This window comes from Peromyscus leucopus, chromosome 3 (assembly GCF_004664715.2).
Source record: "Peromyscus leucopus breed LL Stock chromosome 3, UCI_PerLeu_2.1, whole genome shotgun sequence".
Classification (NCBI taxonomy): Eukaryota; Metazoa; Chordata; class Mammalia; order Rodentia; family Cricetidae; genus Peromyscus; species Peromyscus leucopus.
The window spans coordinates 139,868,039-139,890,584 of NC_051065.1; the positions used below are offsets into that span (position 1 = coordinate 139,868,039).

At 37.1% G+C, this 22,546-nt stretch overlaps 2 protein-coding genes across 2 annotated transcripts; both read left to right on the forward strand.

Annotated features, from left to right (window-relative positions):
• The first annotated feature begins 2,146 nt into the window (after positions 1 to 2,146).
• Positions 2,147 to 3,085, forward strand: LOC114710342 (taste receptor type 2 member 140-like). Its single transcript, XM_028894465.1, has one exon. The coding sequence runs from the start codon at positions 2,147 to 2,149 to the stop codon at positions 3,083 to 3,085; it is 939 nt and encodes a 312-aa protein (XP_028750298.1).
• A 5,399-nt stretch (positions 3,086 to 8,484) lies between these two features.
• Positions 8,485 to 9,423, forward strand: LOC114710343 (taste receptor type 2 member 140-like). Its single transcript, XM_028894466.1, has one exon. It carries the CDS (start codon positions 8,485 to 8,487, stop codon positions 9,421 to 9,423), a length of 939 nt encoding a protein of 312 aa, XP_028750299.1.
• Positions 9,424 to 22,546: the final 13,123 nt, after the last annotated feature.

A 22,546-nucleotide genomic window follows, 5' to 3' on the forward strand; every position in this document is an offset into this window, starting at 1 on the left:
TCAAAAATGGAAGGATATCCTTGATGATACAGTTTAGAAAATAGAAAACAAGATATTTGAGGGCTCACGCAGATTCATGTCCAACATATTCAATGGACTGTGCCACTCAAACAGTGACAGAATTTATAAATACATGACTTACGGCGCCTTTGCTGAGTGCCCTGTGTTTGGGGTGGGAGCCTAGGCTTCCTCTGTAGCTGCTTTTGCTACTTTGTCTCTTGGATGTGGATTACTCCTCTTGTGAAGGAGTTTGAGCTCTTCTTTTCCTGCAGCTTTGTCAGGGACTTGCACAGAAATCTTGCCACTATCAATATAGTTGAAGTTTTGAATTTGAACAAAGCAACTCGGACAACAGAGTGCAGTGGCTGTAGCTATTCAAGTGGAACCTCCACGTTTCCTATCCAGAGTGGAAGGTGGAGAAGAGGAGCTCAGGGAAGCTCCTGGGGTGGTGTTACTCCTTCCAATGATACAAGCTCTGTCACTTTTCCTAAAGGCCTTGAAGCTCTTGTACTAGCACATGCTCCACACAGCCCCTCCTCCAATGTGTTTTGCATTTGTCCTCGTCTTCTATCTTTCTTTTTTTTTTAAATAGGGAAAGAGCCATCCCATGAGGACCTTTCTGTGTTCAGGTATGTTAATGTTTCTGTTCTTAGAAATTTTGCCTAAAACTTTTCATATGTTGTTTGGATTTATCTTCCCAGTATGTTTCCCCCATATGTGTAGGGCATTTATGAGAAATTCAAGATATTTTTGTGTTACCTTCTTTGTTCAATATTGCTCTAGGTTCCAGTTGTAAGCTATCTTTCACATGGGATAACCTATGGCTTTTCTTTCAATCTTAACATTTTTCTTGGTGTTATGTTGATACAGGGTCTCACCAACTAGCTCAGTTTCCTTTAGTGCTGGGCCACATATACCAGTGTGCACCACTATGCAAAGTTTTTGATGAATGTTTTTCTGCTGCCTTATTTTGATACTTCCTTTTTGTGTTACAGCTTCTCTGACTACCTTTAGCTGGTGAACAACGTTATAGCTCGTTGCTCCATTCTCTGGCTTGCCCAGGCTGTGTATTGTTCTTTATATGCCTTGATGCCTATGACATTACAGGAGCAGATTTTGGTGCAAATTGGAGGGAAATGAATGGTGTCTAATGCCCATACTGGTGAAGGAGTCAGATGCATTAAGAAAGGCAGGAACCATCGACAATGAAGAGGATTCTTGTTGTACAAATGAATTTCTGTAAGCTCATTGTCTGCTTTTTAACAGAACAGGAATTTTTCCAAATTTATTTACATGTATGAATAAGATAGTACCAACTCTTTAGAATATTTACATTACCACTGCATCAATTACAAATGAAAGCAATTTTATAACATCTCCTAACAACTATCATTGCTAATCTTAAGTGAAATGCATAATAAATTATAAGTAAATGATAAACCTGAATTATTGAAGTCAGAAATAAAAGGGATTATGGTATAAATAAGCACACATTTATGAACTAGTATGTATTAGTATATGCATGTGTATGCATGCATATATATATTTATATATGATCTTATAAAAAGTAAAATTATGAGTCTTCTCAGTCCCAGGTATTTGAAGAATAACTTATGACATAAGATTATTAGATAATTGTTTGCTTATAGAAAGAACTTTGGAAAATGCATATAGGTGCCTATACTGGCATCATTTGGAAATATTTGGTGAAATTCTTATGTTACATAAAAGTTAACATACTGGTGCCTTTTATGTGAGCTAGAATTTTATAATTTTGCTTGTCAGAAATTAAATGGTTTCAATTTAATATGTAAGCAGTCAAAATAATGCAAATACATATATTTATTTTGATGACAGCACATGAGAATTCTGTTTTCTTCAGCATCAACTATGGAGGACTCCAGACCATTGTGTGTAAGGTAGGCAGCATCTGGTTGAAGCTCAGCTGGCTGCCTTGCAAAGTATAAAATTTTCGTGAAGAAAACTGTAAACCAACTCAGTAAATCTTGATATTTACTTGACATTGTATATAAGAGTTTATTAGATTAGTATGTTATGAATTCTCAAGAATCAGCTAGACATACATCAGAAGACTGCATTAACAAATATTTAGCACTCTAGTGGAATTTTGAGCATTTTGGAAACAATGAATGGTGTCATACGGTACATATTATTAACTACTTTAAATGTAGAATTTATAATGGGATATTTAGGCAATGCATTCACAGTACTAGTGAACATTATGGAGTGGGCAAAGAGGAGAAAGATATCTTTCATAGATCAGATTTTCACTACTCTGGCAATTTCCAGAATTGGTTTGCTCGTTTCACTAATTGAAAGTTTATTTGTGTCTGAATGGTATCCAGATACAATATTAACTAGAAGACGTGTGAAACAAATTATTATTTTCTGGGTGGTAACCAATCATTTCAGCATCTGGCTTGCTACATGTCTCAGCATCTTTTATTTTCTCAAGATATCCAATTTTTCAAACTCTATTTTTCTTCACCTAAAGTGCAGAGTAAAAAAAGTGGTTTCAGTGACAATATTGGCATCTCTGCTCCTCTTGTTTTTAAACATTCTAGTCACAAACACACATATTGATGTCTTAATTGATGAAATTCAAATAAATACGTTCTACAATGCTCTCTCAAGTAACTATACTCAAGTTTCTAGGCTTGTTTTACTCACCAACACTATATTCACACTCATCCCCTTCACTGTGAGCCTGACCATGTTTCTCCTGCTCATCTTCTCCCTGTGGAGACATCTGAAGAACATGCAGCGCAACGCCGAAGGCTCCAGAGATGTCAGCACCACAGCCCACGTAAAGGCCCTGCAAATGGTGGTCACCTTCCTGTTACTGTATACCGTTTTTTCTCTGTCATTTCTCGTGCAGGTTTTTAACATGGAATTTCAGCAGAAACATTCAGTTGCTCTGCTCTTGTGGACTACTGAAGTTGCTTTCCCTTCAGGCCACTCATATGTCTTGATTCTGGGAAACACCAGGCTTAGACAGGCCTTCCTTTCCATGGTGTGGTGGCTGAGGTGCAGGCTCAGTGGTGCAGAGCCCTCAGGTTCCTAAAACTTAAAGTGGATCATCTTTTGTCTTTCAGAGGAACATCAGTTTCTAAGCAATTATTTTTGTATAAATCTGTACCTTCTATACTTCACTTGTAGCATTGTAAATTTGGCAAAATTTTTTGTAGATTAGGTACTATCCAAACTATTACAGCCCTGGCAAAAAATATGGAATTATCTAGATTGTTCTATAAGGATAGATATGAATATGAACTAAATAAATATATGAAAACATAATATTAGCAAAGTATACTTTTCGATATAGAATTAACCTCTTTAACATTTTTAAATGATTCATGTTAATATGTAAAATACATGTGTGTATGTATTCATGTAGCTTGTGTTAAGTGATGTTAAATCTGTAGTAAGGATCCTGTGTATCATTAGAAATAAACCCTTCAGATTACTCAGTTTGCTTTGTCAATATTTTTCTCTTCTAACATTATTTATTTGTTCATTGGAAAATGTTGAGTATATTATCTTTATGTCTTTCAGAGACAATTAGATAGGGCCACACATTTTATAAAAGGTAGACATGTGCATTAGGTTGCTACTTGAAGGAGGATGTCATAGTACTTATATATGACTCATTGATATTTGAAATTTTCAGCCTATTTTTGAATATTGTGTGAATGAATTCATTTATTGAAAAGATATTAAATGACTGAATTGGAAAACAGGAAAATTGTGTGGTGAGTAGTTGTCTGTTATTCTGTTGCACAGAAAACAATAAGAAAAGAAAATATGTATATATTCAGGGCTGAGAGAAGTGACTCTGATTTATAAAAAAATCTGCAGTTGAATGAGTTCTTAGAGATGTAATCTATGAATGTGAAATACTAACAATTAAAGATGAAGTTCAGGATAACATAAAAATAGCTAAGGGTCAAAGTATGGATTTCTTAGTGAAAATAAGTAAATAGAGTAAATATCAATAAAAGGTTAAATACAAATTACATGATGGTAACATTTCAAACACAATACAATCCACAAGTCAATAAAAATAGAAGTACACAGCAGAATTATCACTACAAGAACAAATCTCAGAGAAATTGTACATTTTTAATATCAATACGGAAGCCTGTCCACTTACCTTCTCCTATGCTGCCAAGGTACTGGTGGCGCACAGAACACAGCATTCAGCAGGCTTTTTTAAAGCACTACTTCAAATAACTTTATACAGAATACTTCCAGCAAGAGGCCTGTTAGTAGCTTTCATTTCACCAACACACAAGATTACTGCCACACCTAGACAGTGATCAGAGCTATGTTTGCTTGAATGGTGTCTTGTTCTCAGTCTTGGATTGGTGTGTGTGTGTGTGTGTGTGTGTGTGTGTGTGTGTGTGTGTGTGTGTGCTTCTTGGCTGTATATAATGAAGCCATAAGACATTAATTATCAGCAGATAATTGTGGAGAAGAGGAATTTTCCAAGAAGGTCCCATAGACAACAAGACACTTTAGAAAGAAAAAAAACTCTTCTACATGAACCCAACTTATCTGCTGAAATAAACTCTTTTTTTTTTTTTTTTTGGTTTTTTGAGACAGGGTTTCTCTGTGTAGTTTTGGTGCCTGTCCTGGATCTTGCTATGTAGACCAGGCTGGCCTTGAATTCACAGAGATCTGCCTGGCTCTGCCTCCTGAGTGCTGGGATTAAAGGCATGCACCACCACTGCTCGGCTGAAATAAACTCTTGATGTTGAAGGGCCATTCATGATATTTCCTGAGGATTGAAGCTCACCCATCTCTGCATTTACCATTCATTCATTCATTCATTCATTCATTCATTCATTCATTCTTTTTTTTTATCTTTGTAACTTGAAAACATTTAAAGATTTGCTGCCTGACATCCATACTTCATGAACTCAAATTTCATAGAGGATAGACAAGGGGAAATGTTTGCAAAACAGTGAAATAGAGTATGCCTTTATTTGCATATTAGTAAATGAGAATTCAGCTTTAATTTCAGCACCAGCAGTTGAAGACCGGGGCTTGTGGTGAAGGTGTACAGTGCATGGTTACAGTTGTTTTAGGATAATAGTTTTTTTTTTCCATGAAACCAGCATTGAACTTGGAGTTTGTCTTAGTTAATGTTACTTTTCTCCTTAACATTGTCCATAGAATATAAAAGTCAGTAGAACATTATTCAGACTGAAGGGTTTTATATGTATTGTGTGTGCGTGCATGTGTGTGTGTGTGTGTGTGTGTGTGTGTGTGTGTGTGTAACAAAATTATGGAAAAAACAGGTCATTAATTTGAAAGGGAGCAAGGAGAAGAATATTGAAGAGTTCAGAGGGAGGAAAAGGGAAAGAGAAATGATGTAAATATACTAAAATCCCAAAGGCAAATGAAAAAAATTAAAAAGACAGTAGGTCTTTGCTGCCCACCCAGAAACCAGGTATTGCTAGGACTTTTTGTCAGTTATAAACAGCAATAGAGGCTTAGTTTATACTTTTTTCCCGACTCAATGTTACTCCTGAGCATATTTTCCATCCAGTTAGTGAGAGAATTTGGTTTTGGAAAATCTGCCAATGTCTTTATAGCATTTGAAAATGGTTCAGGTATTACTGGAAGAAAAAGATGTTCCTTGTGATAGAATTCTTACTTCTTGGGCTGTCTCCAAAATTGTTTCCTTAGGGAAAGTTAGCACACTGTATTCAACTGTAGTTCATCTGGGTTCAAATAATGGACAAGTGTAGAAGGGTGTCCTTATAGCCTGTGTTGGAAGTGATCCTTGTAGCACCTGGTGTACCAATAGCCTCAGCTTGTTTTGTTTGTTCAAGATAACTAAGTTCTCCAGTCCTACATTTCTCTACCTAAGAAGCTTAGAGAAGAATTTGCTCTGTTGATGTACAGGGGATTTTGGTTTTGTCTTTGAGTCTTTTATTTTAAGAATATTTGTATTCATTCTTTGAAGATTTTGTGCAATGTATGTGCAATGGACATATGAGCTCACTGCCCCAACTGCTCCCATAACCATCCACGCTCCTCTATTTTCACACCCAAACGTTGAGTCCTCTTCATTTCTCTTCCCTTTTTGTTGCTAAACTTGTCTTGAGGTGGGGCCTGCCCCAGTGTGTGGTTGACCACTGGGGGTCATATAATTAAAGAAAACCATTGACTCTTCTCCCAGCAGCTATCAATGCCTGTAGCTTCTCAGCTAGAGGTAGGATTTTTGTGTCCGCCTTCCTCCCTCTGTTGGGATTTTGTCTGGCTTGAGCTTTTTCAGGTTTTGTGCATGTTGTTACAATTGCTGTGAGTTGTCCTGTGCAAATGCCCTGTTTTATTAAAAACAAAACAAAACAAAAAACCTTTCCTTGCCTTCCATGAAAATCCCCGAGGCTTGAGATGAAGGGTGTGTTATGAATGTTCAGTTTAAAGTTGAGAACACCACAGTCTTTTGTTCTATATGTACTGGTAGGTGAGGGTCTCTGTATTCATTGTCATTTACTGCAAGGAGAAGCTTCTCTGATGGGAGTTGAAATATGTTATGATCTATGGATATAGTAACAAGTCACTAGGAGTCTTTAAATTTATTTGGTAGTTTTTTCAACGTTTAATACAAGATATTTTGATCATATTTACCTCTCTCCGATTCTTCTCAACTCCCCCTTATACCCTCTATTCCCCCCAACTATATATTCTTCCTCCTTTCTGAGGAAATGATTCATCATGTTGCTCTTGAGATGAAATATGTGGGAACTGTTCTTGGTGCTGTCTTCCGCAGAGCAGAAGATGCAGAGGAAGAGCTCAGGAGTGCTCACTAGGGTGGTATGTGCTACTCTCTCCTGGTGGACACAAGTTCTGTCACTTTTAAAAAGACCCTGCAGTTCCAGTAGTAGTACACGCTCCACACTGCCCACAGCTGCAGTGGAGTGTTTTGCATTCTCTTTGTCTCCTTTCTCTTTTTTGTTGTTTGGAAGGAGCCATGTCAGGAGGACATTTCTGTCTCTGCAATGATGGTATGTATGCTCATGCTTCTATTCTTAGCAACTTCTACTAAAACTTTTCATATGCTTATGTACTTTATCTTCCCAGTATAGCTGACATGTCATTGTTGGGCCTTTGCTGCAGGGGGCTGAGGCTGTGTTCCATTCTCTACACTGGAATACCTCACGTCTTGCCTGTAATTTCTAATGGCTTTTATTTTAAACAGTGTCTTATTTATCTCTCAGGCTTGTTTGGATTAGTCATCCTCCTGCATCCATCTCTCCACTGCTAGACTAAGGTTACTAGTGTGCACCACCACACCAATTTTATTGCAGCCTTTGCCATCTATTTTTCCTCTTTTTGTTAGTTCTATTGACTTTCAGTTATGGTTCTTTGACTGCACTTAGCTCCTTAAGAATTTTAATGCCATACTTCATTTCCTGCTTGTCTAGGTTGTGCATCATCCTTGTTGTGTGAGATGTTGGTAATGGGAAAGATATTGGTGCAAAGTGAAGAGAGATGGTTGCATCTGAAGGTCCTAGGTGCTAAAGGTGGCATATGTACTAACAAAGGGAGATACAGAGAATGGGAAAGATCCTTTGTGTGTGTATAAATTCATTTAAATTCTTTGCTTGATACCACGATGGGACAATCTCCAAATTTGCTCATATACAGAGATGAAAGAATTACAACTTTAGAGAATATTTATATTCTTATTACATCAGTTTTACTTGAAAACTATTTTATACAGCAACTTGATAACTATAGCAGTATAAGCATGAGTTAGATGCACAAAAACACTAATGTTAAAAAGTTTTATTAAAATGAGTCAATGGCATTTGTGTTTCTCTACTAATGGCTGGTAGTGTGTGCATGCATGACCCTGCAAAAAGTAAGATGAATATTATTCTTAGTATAGAATATCTGAGGAACAATGATATCTATAAGACTTTTAGGCAACTCTGATAGCTTGCTATAAGAACTTTCTGAAGCATAAATAGTTCCCTGTACAGACATCATTTTGATGTATTTAATGGTATTTTTCTTTTATATGTCAGTCTAGATTTTGTTGCTAGCTCTGAGTTCCCTAATGTTACTTGTCTAGAAATCAAATATCTAGAGTAAGTTATGTATAAAGAAAAACTAGTAAAAACAACACATGTAAGTATATCTTTATTTTGATGACAGCACATGAGAATTCAGTGTTTCTTCTACATCAACAAAAAAGACATCAGGGTGCCCTCTGTAAGGCACATAATATCTGGATAAAGTCTAACATAGTTGCCTTGGAAATTGAAAAATTTTGTGCAAAAAACTATGGACCAAATCATTGGTGAATCTATATTTGATTGGCACTGTCTATAGGGGTTCATGACAGTCAATGCTATGAGAGTTCCAGAATTTCACATCATTTTAGAAGACTGATTAACACATCTTCATCAGTCTACAAAGAACTAAAGAATCCTTCTAGTGACAATGAGTCATGTCCTACATGTCACATTAACATTTATTTTAAGTGTGGAATTCATAATAGGAAGTTTAGGAAATGGATTCATGGCACTGGTGAACATCATGGACTTGGTCAATAGAAGAAAGATCTCTTCAGTGGATCAGATCCTCACTGCTCTGGCCATCTCCAGAATCACTCTGCTCTGGTCATTAATTGCAAGTTTACTGGTTTCATACATCTACACAGCTTTAATGATAACTGCAAAAGTGATTAGAATTATCAAAATTTTCTGGACAGTGACCAATCATTTCAGCATCTGGCTTTCTACGTGCCTCAGTATCTTTTATTTTCTCAAGATAACCAATTTCTCAAACTGTATTTTTCTTTATCTGAAGTGGAGAGTAAAAAAAGTGGTATCAGTGACATTGCTGGTGTCTTTGCTCATTTTGTTTTTAAACATTTTAGTCATAAACAGATGTATTGATGTCTGGATTGATGGACACGAAGCAAATATGTCCTACAGTGCTATCTCAAGTAAGTCTGCTCAATTTTCTAGACTTGTTTTACTTGTCAACACTATGTTCACACTCATACCATTCACTGTGTCCTTGACAATGTTTCTCCTGCTCATCCTCTCCCTGTGGAGACATCTGAAGAACATGTGGCACAATGCAGAAGGCTCCAGAAATGTCAGCACCACAGCTCATGTAAAGGCCTTGCAAACTGTGGTCACCTTCCTGTTACTGTATACGGTTTTCTTTCTGTCTCTTCTTTCACTATGTTGGTTTGTTGACTTCAAGCAGAAAAGTCTCATAGTTTTGTTTTTACAGGCAATGGGAATTGGTTTTCCCTCAGTCCATTCATGTGTCCTGATTCTAGAGAACAAGAAGCTGAGTCAATCCTTGCTTTCCATGCTTCGGTGGATGAGGTACAGGCTCAAAGATACAAAATGCTCTATTCCCTAAAGCATATTGGGGATCAGCTTCCATATTCTAGAGAAAAATCAGTTCACAGTTTTCATGTGTTAGGGATGACCAGGGTGGAGATCCTCTTTCAGGAAAGGGGTCTGTTAGAGATGCAGACAATATGAAGGTTTCTATTAATATGGGAGACAGTACAAGCAAGGTCAAAATGTGGGTACCATCTCCGTCAGAAGAACAGAGATTTTTCCCCTCTTCTAAGCAAGTAGGGAATGGGAAAAGTATTGTACCATTGCCTCTGTGGACCTGAGATTAGCTGACACCATCTAACTAACTAGACAGACATTATGCTTTCCTGTATTTTTGGGTAAGTAGGAATAACATTCCTGGAAAAAGGACTTCCCTAAGAATATTAGTATGTGATTCAACAGTGGCTACTCATCTGGCCTGTACCTCTTCTAGGGTGTTACTAAAGGACTCTTCCCAGGAAATGGAGTGAACTGAGCTCTTACGAGAGCTGTGAGGAGAGAAAGAAAACCTGCAGGCTGTAGTCCCCACATGTGTTAGTCAGCAGTGCCCAAAGGAAACAGAGTCTGCAATGGGTGTGGGATATAAAATAAGTAAGCCTTTTATGTATAAGTTTGTAATTTCTAAATTATTCAGGTATATGTAACTATGGATTTAGAAGATTATATGTAGATTAAGCACCACTCAATCACATTATAGCTCTGCAGACAAGATACAAGCATGTTTATTATTATACAAAGATGTGAATGTGAACCACTTAAATATAAGAACTGGCATCACTTTTTATCATCATTAATCTTTTAAAGACTTTAAAATGATCAATGAATAATAACATGTGAGATATGTATGTGCATGCATTCAAGTGAGGCACTGAAAAAGGAAACCTGTAGTTGTGTCAATATAAAAATGATTTTGTTTTCTCTAAAAATGTCATAAAGTATAAAATACAGACTTGGACATAAGATATACTTAATCCATCTATTTTTTGTTTGTAAGATCAGTTTAGAAAACTTAAGAAATTCTGAGCCAGTGAGTGATTGCTTTTACCTTTTAAGCCAGTTTCTTCCACTTTTAGGTGGTTCTGGGGATGGGATTGATTCCAAAATTTTCCTGTCATCTTTATAAGCATGTAGTGGGAGAGTTGCAAGCTTCACACACACACACACACACACACACACACACACACACACACACACACACACACACTACAGTTAAAAAGCAAATATATTTTCAGTTTATCCCAAGTTTCCTATGTATATTATTTAACTTGGAAATCAAGAATTCTTGAAACATGTTTGTCAATGGGAATGCATTGAATTTTTTACTTAGTTCTTCTGTATGTAGTATAATACATTTTTTTATGCTCATAAATGCCAAATGTGCCTATGATAGTGTCTAGGTTAAATGCCACAGTAAGAATTTGGTGGTAGTATTTTTTTTATGTGATCATGTACCTGAATTTTTTTAAGGTGACAAAAAATCAGTTTAGCATAGGCATGAAAATTTAGACTAATGTAGAAGTCACTAACATTTAATTAACACAAATTTTGTTGTTCATGTATATTATTAGTATAGAAAGTAGGTAAAACACACACAAACTTAATCAAATAAATGAATTATTTAAAATAAACTGAGTCAAAGATGGGAAGCTTAGAGAGCTTAGCATGGCTGAGTGGTTGGTCACGTGTCCTGCATTCAGTGCTGCTTAACTCTTAGTAAGAGACCACTGAGGATGTTTAGAAAATGTAAGGTTCCTTATTCAATGCTTATTTTCATGAATAAATCTCTTCAGACTGCTGGGTTTATGTTTTGCCTAGATTTTAATCTTCAATAAAGCTTTTTAAACTTGTAAATTTAAAAAAATGAGTCTATTTCTGTAGGTTTTTTAGAGATAATTTCATGAGAAACAGATGCTTTCAAATGAGAATTGAGAAATAAGAATCCACCAAAAGAAGATGTTATGTTATTAATTTGTAGGTCATTTGTCCACTCATAGTGGTAGGACGCTGTTTCTCATGTATAGAAACCAACATTCCTTGAAGTTAATTTGAGCAATAATCTTTACAGAGGGAGGCTCTCCTACAAAATTCAGGTGAGGTATTCAGGGGAAGAAGCTGCTCACAGTCACACTTGAATTCTGGTGGGATAACACAGAAAAGAATGGGAAGTCTTCATGCTTAATTTAAGCCTTCTCGTTTCTATGATACTTGATAAATAATTTGCACAGGAAGCACAGGGATTGCTTCTGTTTGATACACCAGTAGCTGTGATGCTCATGTTTTCTTGTTTCTGTGACAAAATACCTGAAAAGGGCAATTTAGGGAAGAAATCAGGATTTTTTTGACAGCTTGAGGGTACACCTTATGGCAGGGAAGGAATGACCACAGGACTATGTCCTGAATTCAGGAAGCAGAGATAAATTCTGGTGCTCTTCTTGCCTTCTCATTTTTTATGTCAAGAACTCAAATGATGGATGTTCTGATTCACAAGAAGAGTGAGATTCCCTACCTCAGTTAACCTAATGTAGAATGTCTCTCTTACACAGGCCCAAAGGTTTGTCTTCTGGGTAATTCTAGATCCTGTCAAGATGACAAGATGACAGTCAGCATTAACCTTCACAGAAAAGTTCAGTAAAGTGTGAAAGGAGTTTTGTGCCTAAAGTTCACTGTCTTGTCTTCTGCTGATACAAAATCATACCACCTGCATATAATTACTTATATCAATTATTTAGCTAAATAATACCCTTATGTATTTATCTTTGTCATTTGGTTTATGTTATGAAGCAACTTATACATGCAAAATGCTAAGTACTTGTAAACAGTTGCTAAGAGCGAGAACTGCTTGAGTTGTCTGCAGGATGTGTGTGGAGCTTCAGTGATGCAAGTTATGAGTTGTCACCCAGGCTGGGTGCAGGGTGGGCTTTCAGGGATGAAGCTGCCCTTATGTCTCCATGCTCTTGTAAGAAGCTCTCACCCATGTCCCTGCAAGTAATCCTAATAAACGAATTGGTTCACTGAACTAGACTTGAGTGGAGTCATTTCTTTGTTCTGTTGTGGGTGGTTTACCTGGAGTAAATAGGCATCTGTTGACATCTCCCTAGGAAAAGTCAGAGAAGAGGCTATATTGCAAGACACTAAGACCACCAGAATTAAAGTCAAATTCACAAAATATCCACAAACTTGTGGTTGTAGAAAGTATATTCTCATGAGAAATATTTTTAGAAAGTTGCATACTGGAAGGTAACTGACAGATACTCCTAAAGTGCTGAAGAAGGTAACTATAAACCCAATTTGTAGACAAAAATTTGGTCTTATGCATTCAGTTAAGTAGTGTCATTCCATATTAAAATACAAAACAAAACCAGTATTATTTAATATGTACCTTCTACTTGTGAATGCTATTAGTGGGCCAAGCACAGAAAGAATATGAGGGACCAGTTTTCTTGTCCCCAAACTGCCAGTGTTGATGCTATACTGTTCAAGGTACTCAGACAAAATTTATTGATATCCTCAAGTATAAATCAAGTATAAATGATATCATAGGGTGAAACAGTAATCTAATGGGACCAGTGTTCATATAAGAAGGCAACAGACATGAGGAATCTGTAGACATAGAGGAAGGTGTGTTAACTCATAGAGGAAGGCCCTGTAAGGAGATGATTTTCACACCCCAGCAAGATAGTCATTGCCAAAATGCAACACCCATGGACACTTAACCCGGCCTTTCAGGCACCTGAACTTCGAGGAAATAAATGTCTGTCATTTAACAAATCTATGTAGTGGTTTTTAAGTGGATGCTTAAGAAAAGCAAAAGGGAAAGTGCAATATCCATTTAATAGAACATTAATATGCTGAGAAAATAAGTCTTAACTTTGTTTAATTAAGAATAAAGTTGATACTAAAGAAAAAATGAAGTGCAACTTATCACCTCTTATAAGTTACAGAAGGCCATTGACTTCTCTCGGAGTGGAGTTAGAGATGGTTGCTAGCCGACATGTCGGTGCTAGGTATTGAACACAGGTCCTCTGAAAGAGCAACATGTCTTCTTAACCACTGAGCCAACTCTCTGATCCCAAAATATGCATTTTCCATTTTATTTCACATACTATGCATTATATAGAAGTGTCCTATAACAGACAAAATCATGACAATAGTTGAAAATTGGTGAATAAAGTTGTACAAGAATAAAGAATACAAGCTGAGTCTGGTGATGCAGAAGTTCCAGTTTCTTAGGAGAAAGAAGCAGGAAGCTACGGACTTCAAAACCTACTTGGTCAACTTAGAGAGGTTCTCTAAAAATAGGTGTGGGATAAAGGTAAAAACAGACACAAATGGTCAAATGACTGCCAGACATGGTCCAATGCAGACAGAAATTTCTCCAGTCTTGCCTTGCCCAGCAGTCCTGACAAATCTCTCTCACCTGAGGTCCTGCAACTGTTTATGAAATAATCACTCAGAGGCTTATATTAATTACAAACTATATGGATTTCCTGCCTGGCTGTAAGCTTTCTTGCCATAGGCCCAAACAACTTTATTTATTATCCAATGGGAGCCGCACATATTCACAGCATACAGAAAGACATCCCACAGTGCTTCAATATCCACGCTTCCTTTCTTGGTTAATGACAGAACTTTGGGGATGTTGGTGACCACACTACAACATTTAGGGTCCTTTTGTCATAATAGAGGCATAAAATTTTCAAAGAACAAATTTACTGAGGCTTTAATAGTGTTTAAGCTTCTTTTAAATTTTAATTAGTATTTTGACAATTTCATAATACGATATTTACATTATTTACACCACCCTTCTCCTACTCTTCCCATGTCTCCTGTCCATCTTAAATTTCTGACTTTTAAAAAATAACTTTATTTTCTTTTAATAGTTATTCATATGTATATGAATATATATTATATATTCTGCTTCGTCCATTTAGTATTGCTCATATGCATATGTCTTTCAGAATGAACATTTGAAATTGGATAGCCTTGCATTGAGATGTTCCTAGAGAAGATTCATTCTCTCTCTCAGCAGTCATAAATTGCCTATAGCTCTTCATCTAAGGATGGACCCTTGTGAGATATCTAGAACCAGCATAATGTGTAGGTTAGTGTTATCACTGTACAGGTCCTATTTAGCTTCTTAATGAAGATGAGTTCGGAACTACTATAACAATGAACCAAAAGTTTATGGAATAGTTATATCAGATGAAATACTCTCAAATGTAAAAAATATGGAGTCAATTGAGACAGTTGGAAGCACTTACATGCAAGTATTGGATGCTGTGGCATGCATATTTAATCCTAGCATTTCTTAGGAGATATAAGATGAGGATACAGAAGAGTTACCTGAAGGTTCATAAGTCAGCCATCCCAGACAACCAGTGTAGTGGAGGAAACTACAAGAGAAAACTTGCCTCAGAACAAGCTGGAAGGAGAGTATCATCTCACAAAAGTTGTTCTCTGACCTTCACTGTGGCATATAAGTGCCTGCACACACACACACACACACACACACACACACACACACACACACACACACACACAATTGTAGTTAAAGTAATAAGTAAAAATTAAAAATATGAAGTGTATTTAGACAAAGATTATATTAATGAAGTAAATGAATAATAAGGCACAATAATTAAATCCATAATATCTCCTTCAAATTGATAAACTGATAACTAATACACAGTAAGAATTTTAAATATTTCACAAGGTTTGGTGAAATCTGTAAACAGGCACAAAGTAAAAATATAAAGTGATAACATTACAAACACAGTATGGTCCACTAGGGAGTAAAGAGAACTTGTAGGCACAGATTTTCAATAGAAATTACAAATAAACTGAACAGCCTGGTATCTAGATTCAGAGCTTGCCCAACTTCTTCCTCAGGACTTCCAAGGTACTGGTGGAGCACAGCACTATGCAGACTTAGTTTTTAAGAAGTTCCTTGTGATATTTTACACAGATCATCTCTGACAAGACATCTGTTGTGAGCAGTGTTCAATAACACAGAAGTAGGGTGGGAGCTGAACCTCTAACCTGGATTTCAATCTCTAGAACCCTCAGCTGGGTCTTGAATGATGTTGTTCTTAGCCTTTGAATATGTGTGTGTGTGTGTGTGTGAGAGAGAGAGAGAGAGGGGGGGGGAGGTTTGGTTGTGAATAATAGTGCTATCACACAAACTGATTATCTGTGGATCTCTGTAGGGAAGATGGATTTCTCATAGAAAATAAGGAGGTCTTGAAAGAGGAACTGTTCTTCATTTGCCCACACAGCTGCAATGTGCTAGCTGAAGAAGCTAACAATGTTGAGGATCACTCTTGTCATCTGAGGACTTTAGTTATTAGTCATTCTCTCACTTTACTTATTCTCTGCACCCCCCACACAATTTTTAAAGTTTTACCAGCTAACATCTAAGCCTGATGAATTCAAATTGTACAGAAGCTATGCAAGGCAAAACTTTGCAAAACAATGAAAGGGAATATGTCTTCCTTTGCATGCTAGCAAATGGGAATCCAGTAATTGAAGACTGCGGCTTGTGGTAAGAGCACACAGTACATGTTTAGAGTTATTTTGCACTTTTTTTTGGAATGATGTTTTCCATTAACAACAATTCACTTGTTCATTGTCCTACTTTATGCTGCATTCTTCCTTAACTCTAGCCAGGACTTCATTCCCTACCCATCTCCTGTTAAGATGTTGGCAGAACTTTGTCAGGAGACTGGTGATACTGGGCTTTTCTTTGCATTTCCCCCTGATTTAAGGCCAACGCTGGATACACTTTCTATGCAAATAGTTGAAGGATTCACTTTAAGTAAATTTGCCAGTGTCTCTATATCATTTGAAAACTGCTCTGACTTTTTTTTTCCAGGAGAAATTTTATGACCCCAGGTGATGGAAATCTCACTGCTCTGGCTCTTTTAAATTTAGTTTGCTTTGGCAAAGGAAGTGTTCTGGTATTCAACTGTAGTTCATTCAAGTTCATCCAGTGGGCAAGTGAAGCTGAATGTTCTTACTGTCAATCATGGAATTTATCATTTTTAAAAAACATAATAAGTTTTACACTTTTGAGAATTTCATGTGAGTAATAGTTAAATCATTTCCTCACTGCCTTTGCTCCAACTCCTCCCATGGCCTCCACTCCCTTTCAAATTCATTGCCTCTTATTCTTTAATTATTATTGTTACACATACACACATTTAAATTTATAAATACAATCTGATGAGTTCATTAATGCTGTTTGTGTGTATATGTATTTAGGGCTGACCATTGGGAATTGGATAACCTATGAAGGAGAAAGCTGGATTGTCTCTTTCTCAGCAACCATTAATTGCTCTTCATCTATGGCTGTGGCTTGTGAGATTTTCTCCCACTCACAATGGCATGTAACTTGGTGTCATTTTCAGGCCTTATTTAGGATATCATATTGCTGAGATTTCATGGGTGCCACTTCTCCTGTCATATACAGAAGACATTATCATGCATGTCCTGGTCACAGATCATACAATCTATCTGCTCCCCTTTTCCATGAAGTTCTTGGAGTATTAGGTGTAAAGGTTGTGCTGTAGATGTATCAAATGACATTGTTTACCACATGGGTGCTTGTTTTCTGCACTTTGGCCAGTTATAGTTTTCTCTGATTATCTCTATCAGCTGCAAAAAGAAGCTTCTTTGATGAGGGAGGAGCCACACTTACCTGTGGGTATAAGCATAAGTATTTAGTATGCAGTTAGAAATCATTCTGATTTGGGAAAGTGGCAGTGATAGGTTCTCCTCTAGGGTCCATGGTTTTCTCATACATGGCTAGCTTCTGGTTTCCAGTACAAAGGATTATTTCACTCCTGCTCATCATTCCTTAAGTCCAATTAGATGGCTTTGGGATATTATTTTGTTCTGGTCATTGTTTTTCACTAGTGTGATAGTTGGATAGGACTACTGATTACTTTTCTCTCTTGGCAGCTTTCAGAACTCCTTCTGTACTATGAGTCTCCCAGGTCAGAACCAGCTCGTTTCCTCCATATTCTGTGGACATCTACAGCTGCAGCAATAGGGTCTTACCTTCAGTTTCTGAGAGGCGACCAAGGGCAATGGCAATATCCCACATTTTTAAAAGGGGGATTTTGTAGATTTCCCTAACCAACAATCTGAGATGTTTCCCATTCTTGGCACTGGGGCTTTTCATACATACATACATGTATATGATGTATGTATGTATGAATATATATATATATATATGATGTGTGTATACTTATAACTTATACCTATGTATGTATATGTCTGCACATACCCTTATATTAGTATATGTAATTTTAAGTAAACATAAACCAATATGATTTGTAGCTAGAGATTTCCTGCCTTGCCCACAGTCAGGACAAATCTTTGTCACCTGCCACTCAGACCCAACCAAGTAAACACAGAGACTTATATTGCTTACAAACTGTATGGCCATGGCAGGCTTCTTGCTAACTGTTCTTATAGCTTAAATTAATCCATTTCCATAAATCTATACCTTGCCACGTGGTTTGTGGCTTACCGGCATCTTCACATGCTGCTTTTCCTGTCGGCAGCTGGCAGTGACTCTGACTCAGCCTTCCACTTCCCAGAATTCTTCTCCTCCTTGTCCTGCCTATACTTCCTCCTGCTTGACTACTGGCCAATCAGTGTTTTATTTACTAACCAATCAGAGCAACACATTTGCCATACAGAACATCCCACAGCACTTCCCCTTTTCTTTCCTTTTTTTTTTTTCCCAAAAGGAAGGTTTTAACCTTAACAAAGTAAAATTACATATAATTTGGGAATTTGGGCGTAGCTTCTCTTACTACTTCCTGCTGGAGGGGGGCGCTGTATCTTATGTGGACACAAAGAAAATTTTAGGATTATGGAATAGTCCATGAGGCTGTATTGTTTGAGCCAGTTGCCTTCAAACTATTCTGGATGTTAGATCATCTGGGCCATGGTGTCATTGGAGACCTTCCAGGGGGCTCTTGGCTGGTCAAAGCTGATGTATCTTAATCTGGAACAAATCCATAGCCTCTGGCTTTCTGTGGGAACAAAAGCAGAGCCTCCTTTCCAAAGCAGCACATCCTTATATCCAAGTTTTAAAGTCAATGAATCTTTAAAATATACACATTGGTTTAACTCAACATGTTTTGCAATCAAATGTTTTTCTGCAGTTAAAAATTCCAAAGACAACACAATCCAGATTCTCTGTGTAATATTCATCTTTACGTGGCTTATTTTTTATATTAATTTTACTGTCTCTTTAAAGACTTTATTTTTTAAAACTATGTATTTGTTTATATAACTGTATATATCACCTTTTTTGTCTCTTTCAAGCCTATGTATATTTTACACACATTGTAAACTATTACGTCTGAATCTGTCTTATTGTGAATCTATTGTTTTAAACTATAGCATTTGTAAGACTGAAATGGTACTATGGCTGCTGGCTCTGCTCACCTCAGCTTCCCAACATGGCGGTGGTGCGTTTACTGCCAGCTCTGGGAGCTATCGTGGGTTTATGCTTTTATCCAAGCAGCGTGTAGCCCAGAAACCTCTTTTTTTTTCTACTAGTAAAGGCTAAATTCACTATGCAGCTTAATGTGCCACTTGCAGAGGCCTCATTCCTGCCATACTGCAGGTCAAGCACTCACACCAGGAACCCACAAGAAGCTCAAACTGGCAGCTGCTACTCATTTGAGAGAGACAATTAGGAAGCTGTTTTTAGCTCTGTTTTAGAATCTTTTCTCAGGTTTTAGGTGGAAACTCTTGCCCCACATTGGGTGCCATATGTAGCTAGAGTTTTCCTGCCTGGCCCACAGTCAGGACAAATTTCTCTCACCTGCTAGTCCCACAGCCGCTCAGACCCAACCAAGTAAACACAGAGACTTATATTGCTTACAAACTGTATGGCCATGGCAGGCTTCTTGCTAACTGTTCTTATAGCTTAAATTAATCCATTTCCATAAATCTATACCTTGCCACATGGCTTGTGGCTTACTGGCATCTTCACATGCTGCTTGTCCTGGCTGCGGCTGGCAGTGACTCGTTCTGCCTTCCTGTTCTTTCTTTTCTCCTCTCTTTTAGTCCCGCCTATACTTTCTGCCTAGCCACTGGCCAATCAGTGTTTTATTTATTGACCAATCAGAGCAACACATTCGCCAAACAGAATATCCCACAGCAATGATTCCCTATAGCTTTTTGAACAGCCTTAGTGTGATTTCTCCCCACTCCCTCTCCCTCTATATTGTCCTCACTCTACCTTCTTGTTAAAGTCCCTCCCACCCTGTTTTATCCCATCTACCACTCCACAGAACTCCTTTTAGAGCTTCTTCCCAAGCCCCATTGTCACAGGTCATGACATAAATACAACAGATGGCAATTAATAATTCAGGCATCATCTACCTACCAGATGAATAACTCTTTGATGGAGGAATCTCATTAAGCAAGGCTTATGGGACCACAGACTATGAAAACCGGTTGCTTCTGCCTGTAATTTTTCTCATCTGCTGTCACAATTCCTCCCTAAAAAGAACAGTGGTGGGGTTCTTTCCACAGCCCATTAGTGGTGGGTTTTTTTGTACTCTTTGGGTACATATATCTGTGGATAGTCAGAGAGATGGTTTCTTCTTACGCTATGCTTTTGATGAATAGAAGTAATACTGGGGTATTTTCCCTAGATCTGACTGACATGAAAAAGTGGCAGTGCTCTCAGCTACAAAGATAGCTTTTTGCACATTTAGCTGATTTGAGACCTTAAAACAAATTCAAAACAGACTAGTTGCTCCTGCAAATGAAATGCTCAGGGACAGATTCCCAGGTGTCTGTTTGTAGAACCAAGGTCAGGCATGATGCAACTTTAGTAGACATAATTCTTTCAGCAACTGACTTTCTGCACATACTCCTAACCTCACTTTTATGACACAAGGCTCAAGGTTTAGTCAACTAACTGTTTAATGATTAGGTAGTGAAATTCAATATCAATCTCTGTGATGTCTCTGAGGCTATGTCCCTCCCACCTGCATGGCCAAGTGTTGCCATGATTAATCACTTCCAGCCAGCAGTGAGACTTCCCTAGCCTGAAAGAAACTGTGTGATCAGAATGGCTCTGTTTCTTATTGTTTATTCAAGAAATGCTTTGTGACCCTGAATATGTAATTCATGTATTGTCTAGAGTTTTCTGTTGGGAGCAAGATTTTTCAAGATGTGTGAATAGAGAGATGTAGAGAGATATGTAGAAGAGAGATGTATATTTCGAAGAGAGCCTTGTGTAAAAAAGATGTGTAGCTGTGCAGAAAGAGCTGTATGAGAGAGTTGTGTAGAGAAAAATGTATGAGAGAGCTGTGTGAGAGAGCTATGGAGAGAGCTGTGTAGAATAAATGTAGCTGTGTAAAGAAATGAAGCTATGTAGACACAGAGAGATCAGCAGAGAAGATTTTTTAAGATGAAGAAAAGAGAAAGTTACCAACAGAAAGTGTGTGTTTCCTTTTTTAGTATTCCCTAAGATAGAAAAGTGGATTTATTTTTTGCATACCTTGGATGCTTCCTGGAGGCTGGAACTCTGGGCAGTGATACTCATCATCCCTTTTTACTTTCCTTGATTTTAAGGCTGCTGCAGATTATATACTCATATTTAAATATTTGGTGATAGGAACCACAAGTTGAATGGCATATGGTATCTCTCTTTCTGGGTCTGGGTTGCCTCACCGAGGAATATGCCTTCTAGGTCCATTCTTTTTCATGCAAATTTCATAGTTTTATTTTTTTCTATGCCTGAATAGTATTTCATTATGTATATGCACCACATTTTCACTATCTATTCATCCGAGGATATTAAAGTTGTTTCCAGTATTCAACAATTATGAATAAACATTGTTGAGCAAGTATTTGTTGAGTAGGATGTTTCGTACTTTGGACATATGAGAAGGAGTGGTATAACTGGGCCATAGGGTGTATCTATTTTAGCATTTGAGAATTCTTCACAATGATTTCTATAGTAGCTATACTACTGCTCAGCCCTGCCACTTGTATGCCAACAATTGTTATCTGTTGTTTTCTTGATCTCAGCTATTCTGACTGGGGTCAGAGGAAATCTCAAAGTAGTTTTAATTTGCATTTTCCTAATTACTAGGGTTGCTGAACATTTTGAGACATTTCTTCTGAGAATTTTCTGTTCAGATACATAGCTCATTTTTAAATTGGGTCACTTATTTTCTTGATCCTTTGTTCTTTTTGAATTCATTATATTTTCTAGATACTAATCCTCTATCAGACATATAATTGGAAAAGATTCTATGCTACTCTGTGGGCTTCCTACTCACTTGATTGACTGCTTCCTTTTCTATCATTTAAAAATTTATACTTTCCCATTTATCAATAATAGTTATTATAAAATTAATATGGTAAATTAAAATATTACAAAATATCAAACTGATAGCTTGGAACACCCTAACATGCAACTGTGAGGTGAGCTACAGTTCTTATTAAATAAAAGCTCAACTATTTGATATTCCTCAATATTATAATACAACTGAAAATTATAGCCACATGAAAAATGATTTAGAGGTGATATTCTCATTCCAAGTGAAGATTCTGTGTCTCAAGAAGCACTTGCTAGTTCAGAGTAAGTATACAGCAATCTCCAGTCACCCTCTATTCCACCTGTCTATGGTGGAATCAAAATATATTTATTTAATAGTGATGAGGAAAGGACACAAGATATTTGTAATTTGCCATAGTAATTACTTTCTTTGCAGGAGAATGTGGGTATTACTATTTAGTCATTGTCTACCAGGAGTAAGAAGAGATCTGGAAGCCTGCCGTTAGTCTTGCTTGCAATAGTGTCCCTCATTGCACAGGACAAGAAGAAGCATGATTGTATTTGGTCAACTGCTACATTTATGAATTTCCATTATGTATTCAGTAGCAGATTAACACAAATCCACTAGATTTTCGGTGGTTTACATGAGCCAAAATTCTCAAGACCATTGGCATACAGAAATTGAATTTCTCCATGGAGCACAAGCTCTTTTGAGTCTCCATCATATAATTTTAGATTCCATTCCTGGAAGTCTAAGAGAGTATGACCATTTACCTTCCCAGGGAAATGTTTTCTTGTATATATCTAGATACAGATCTCT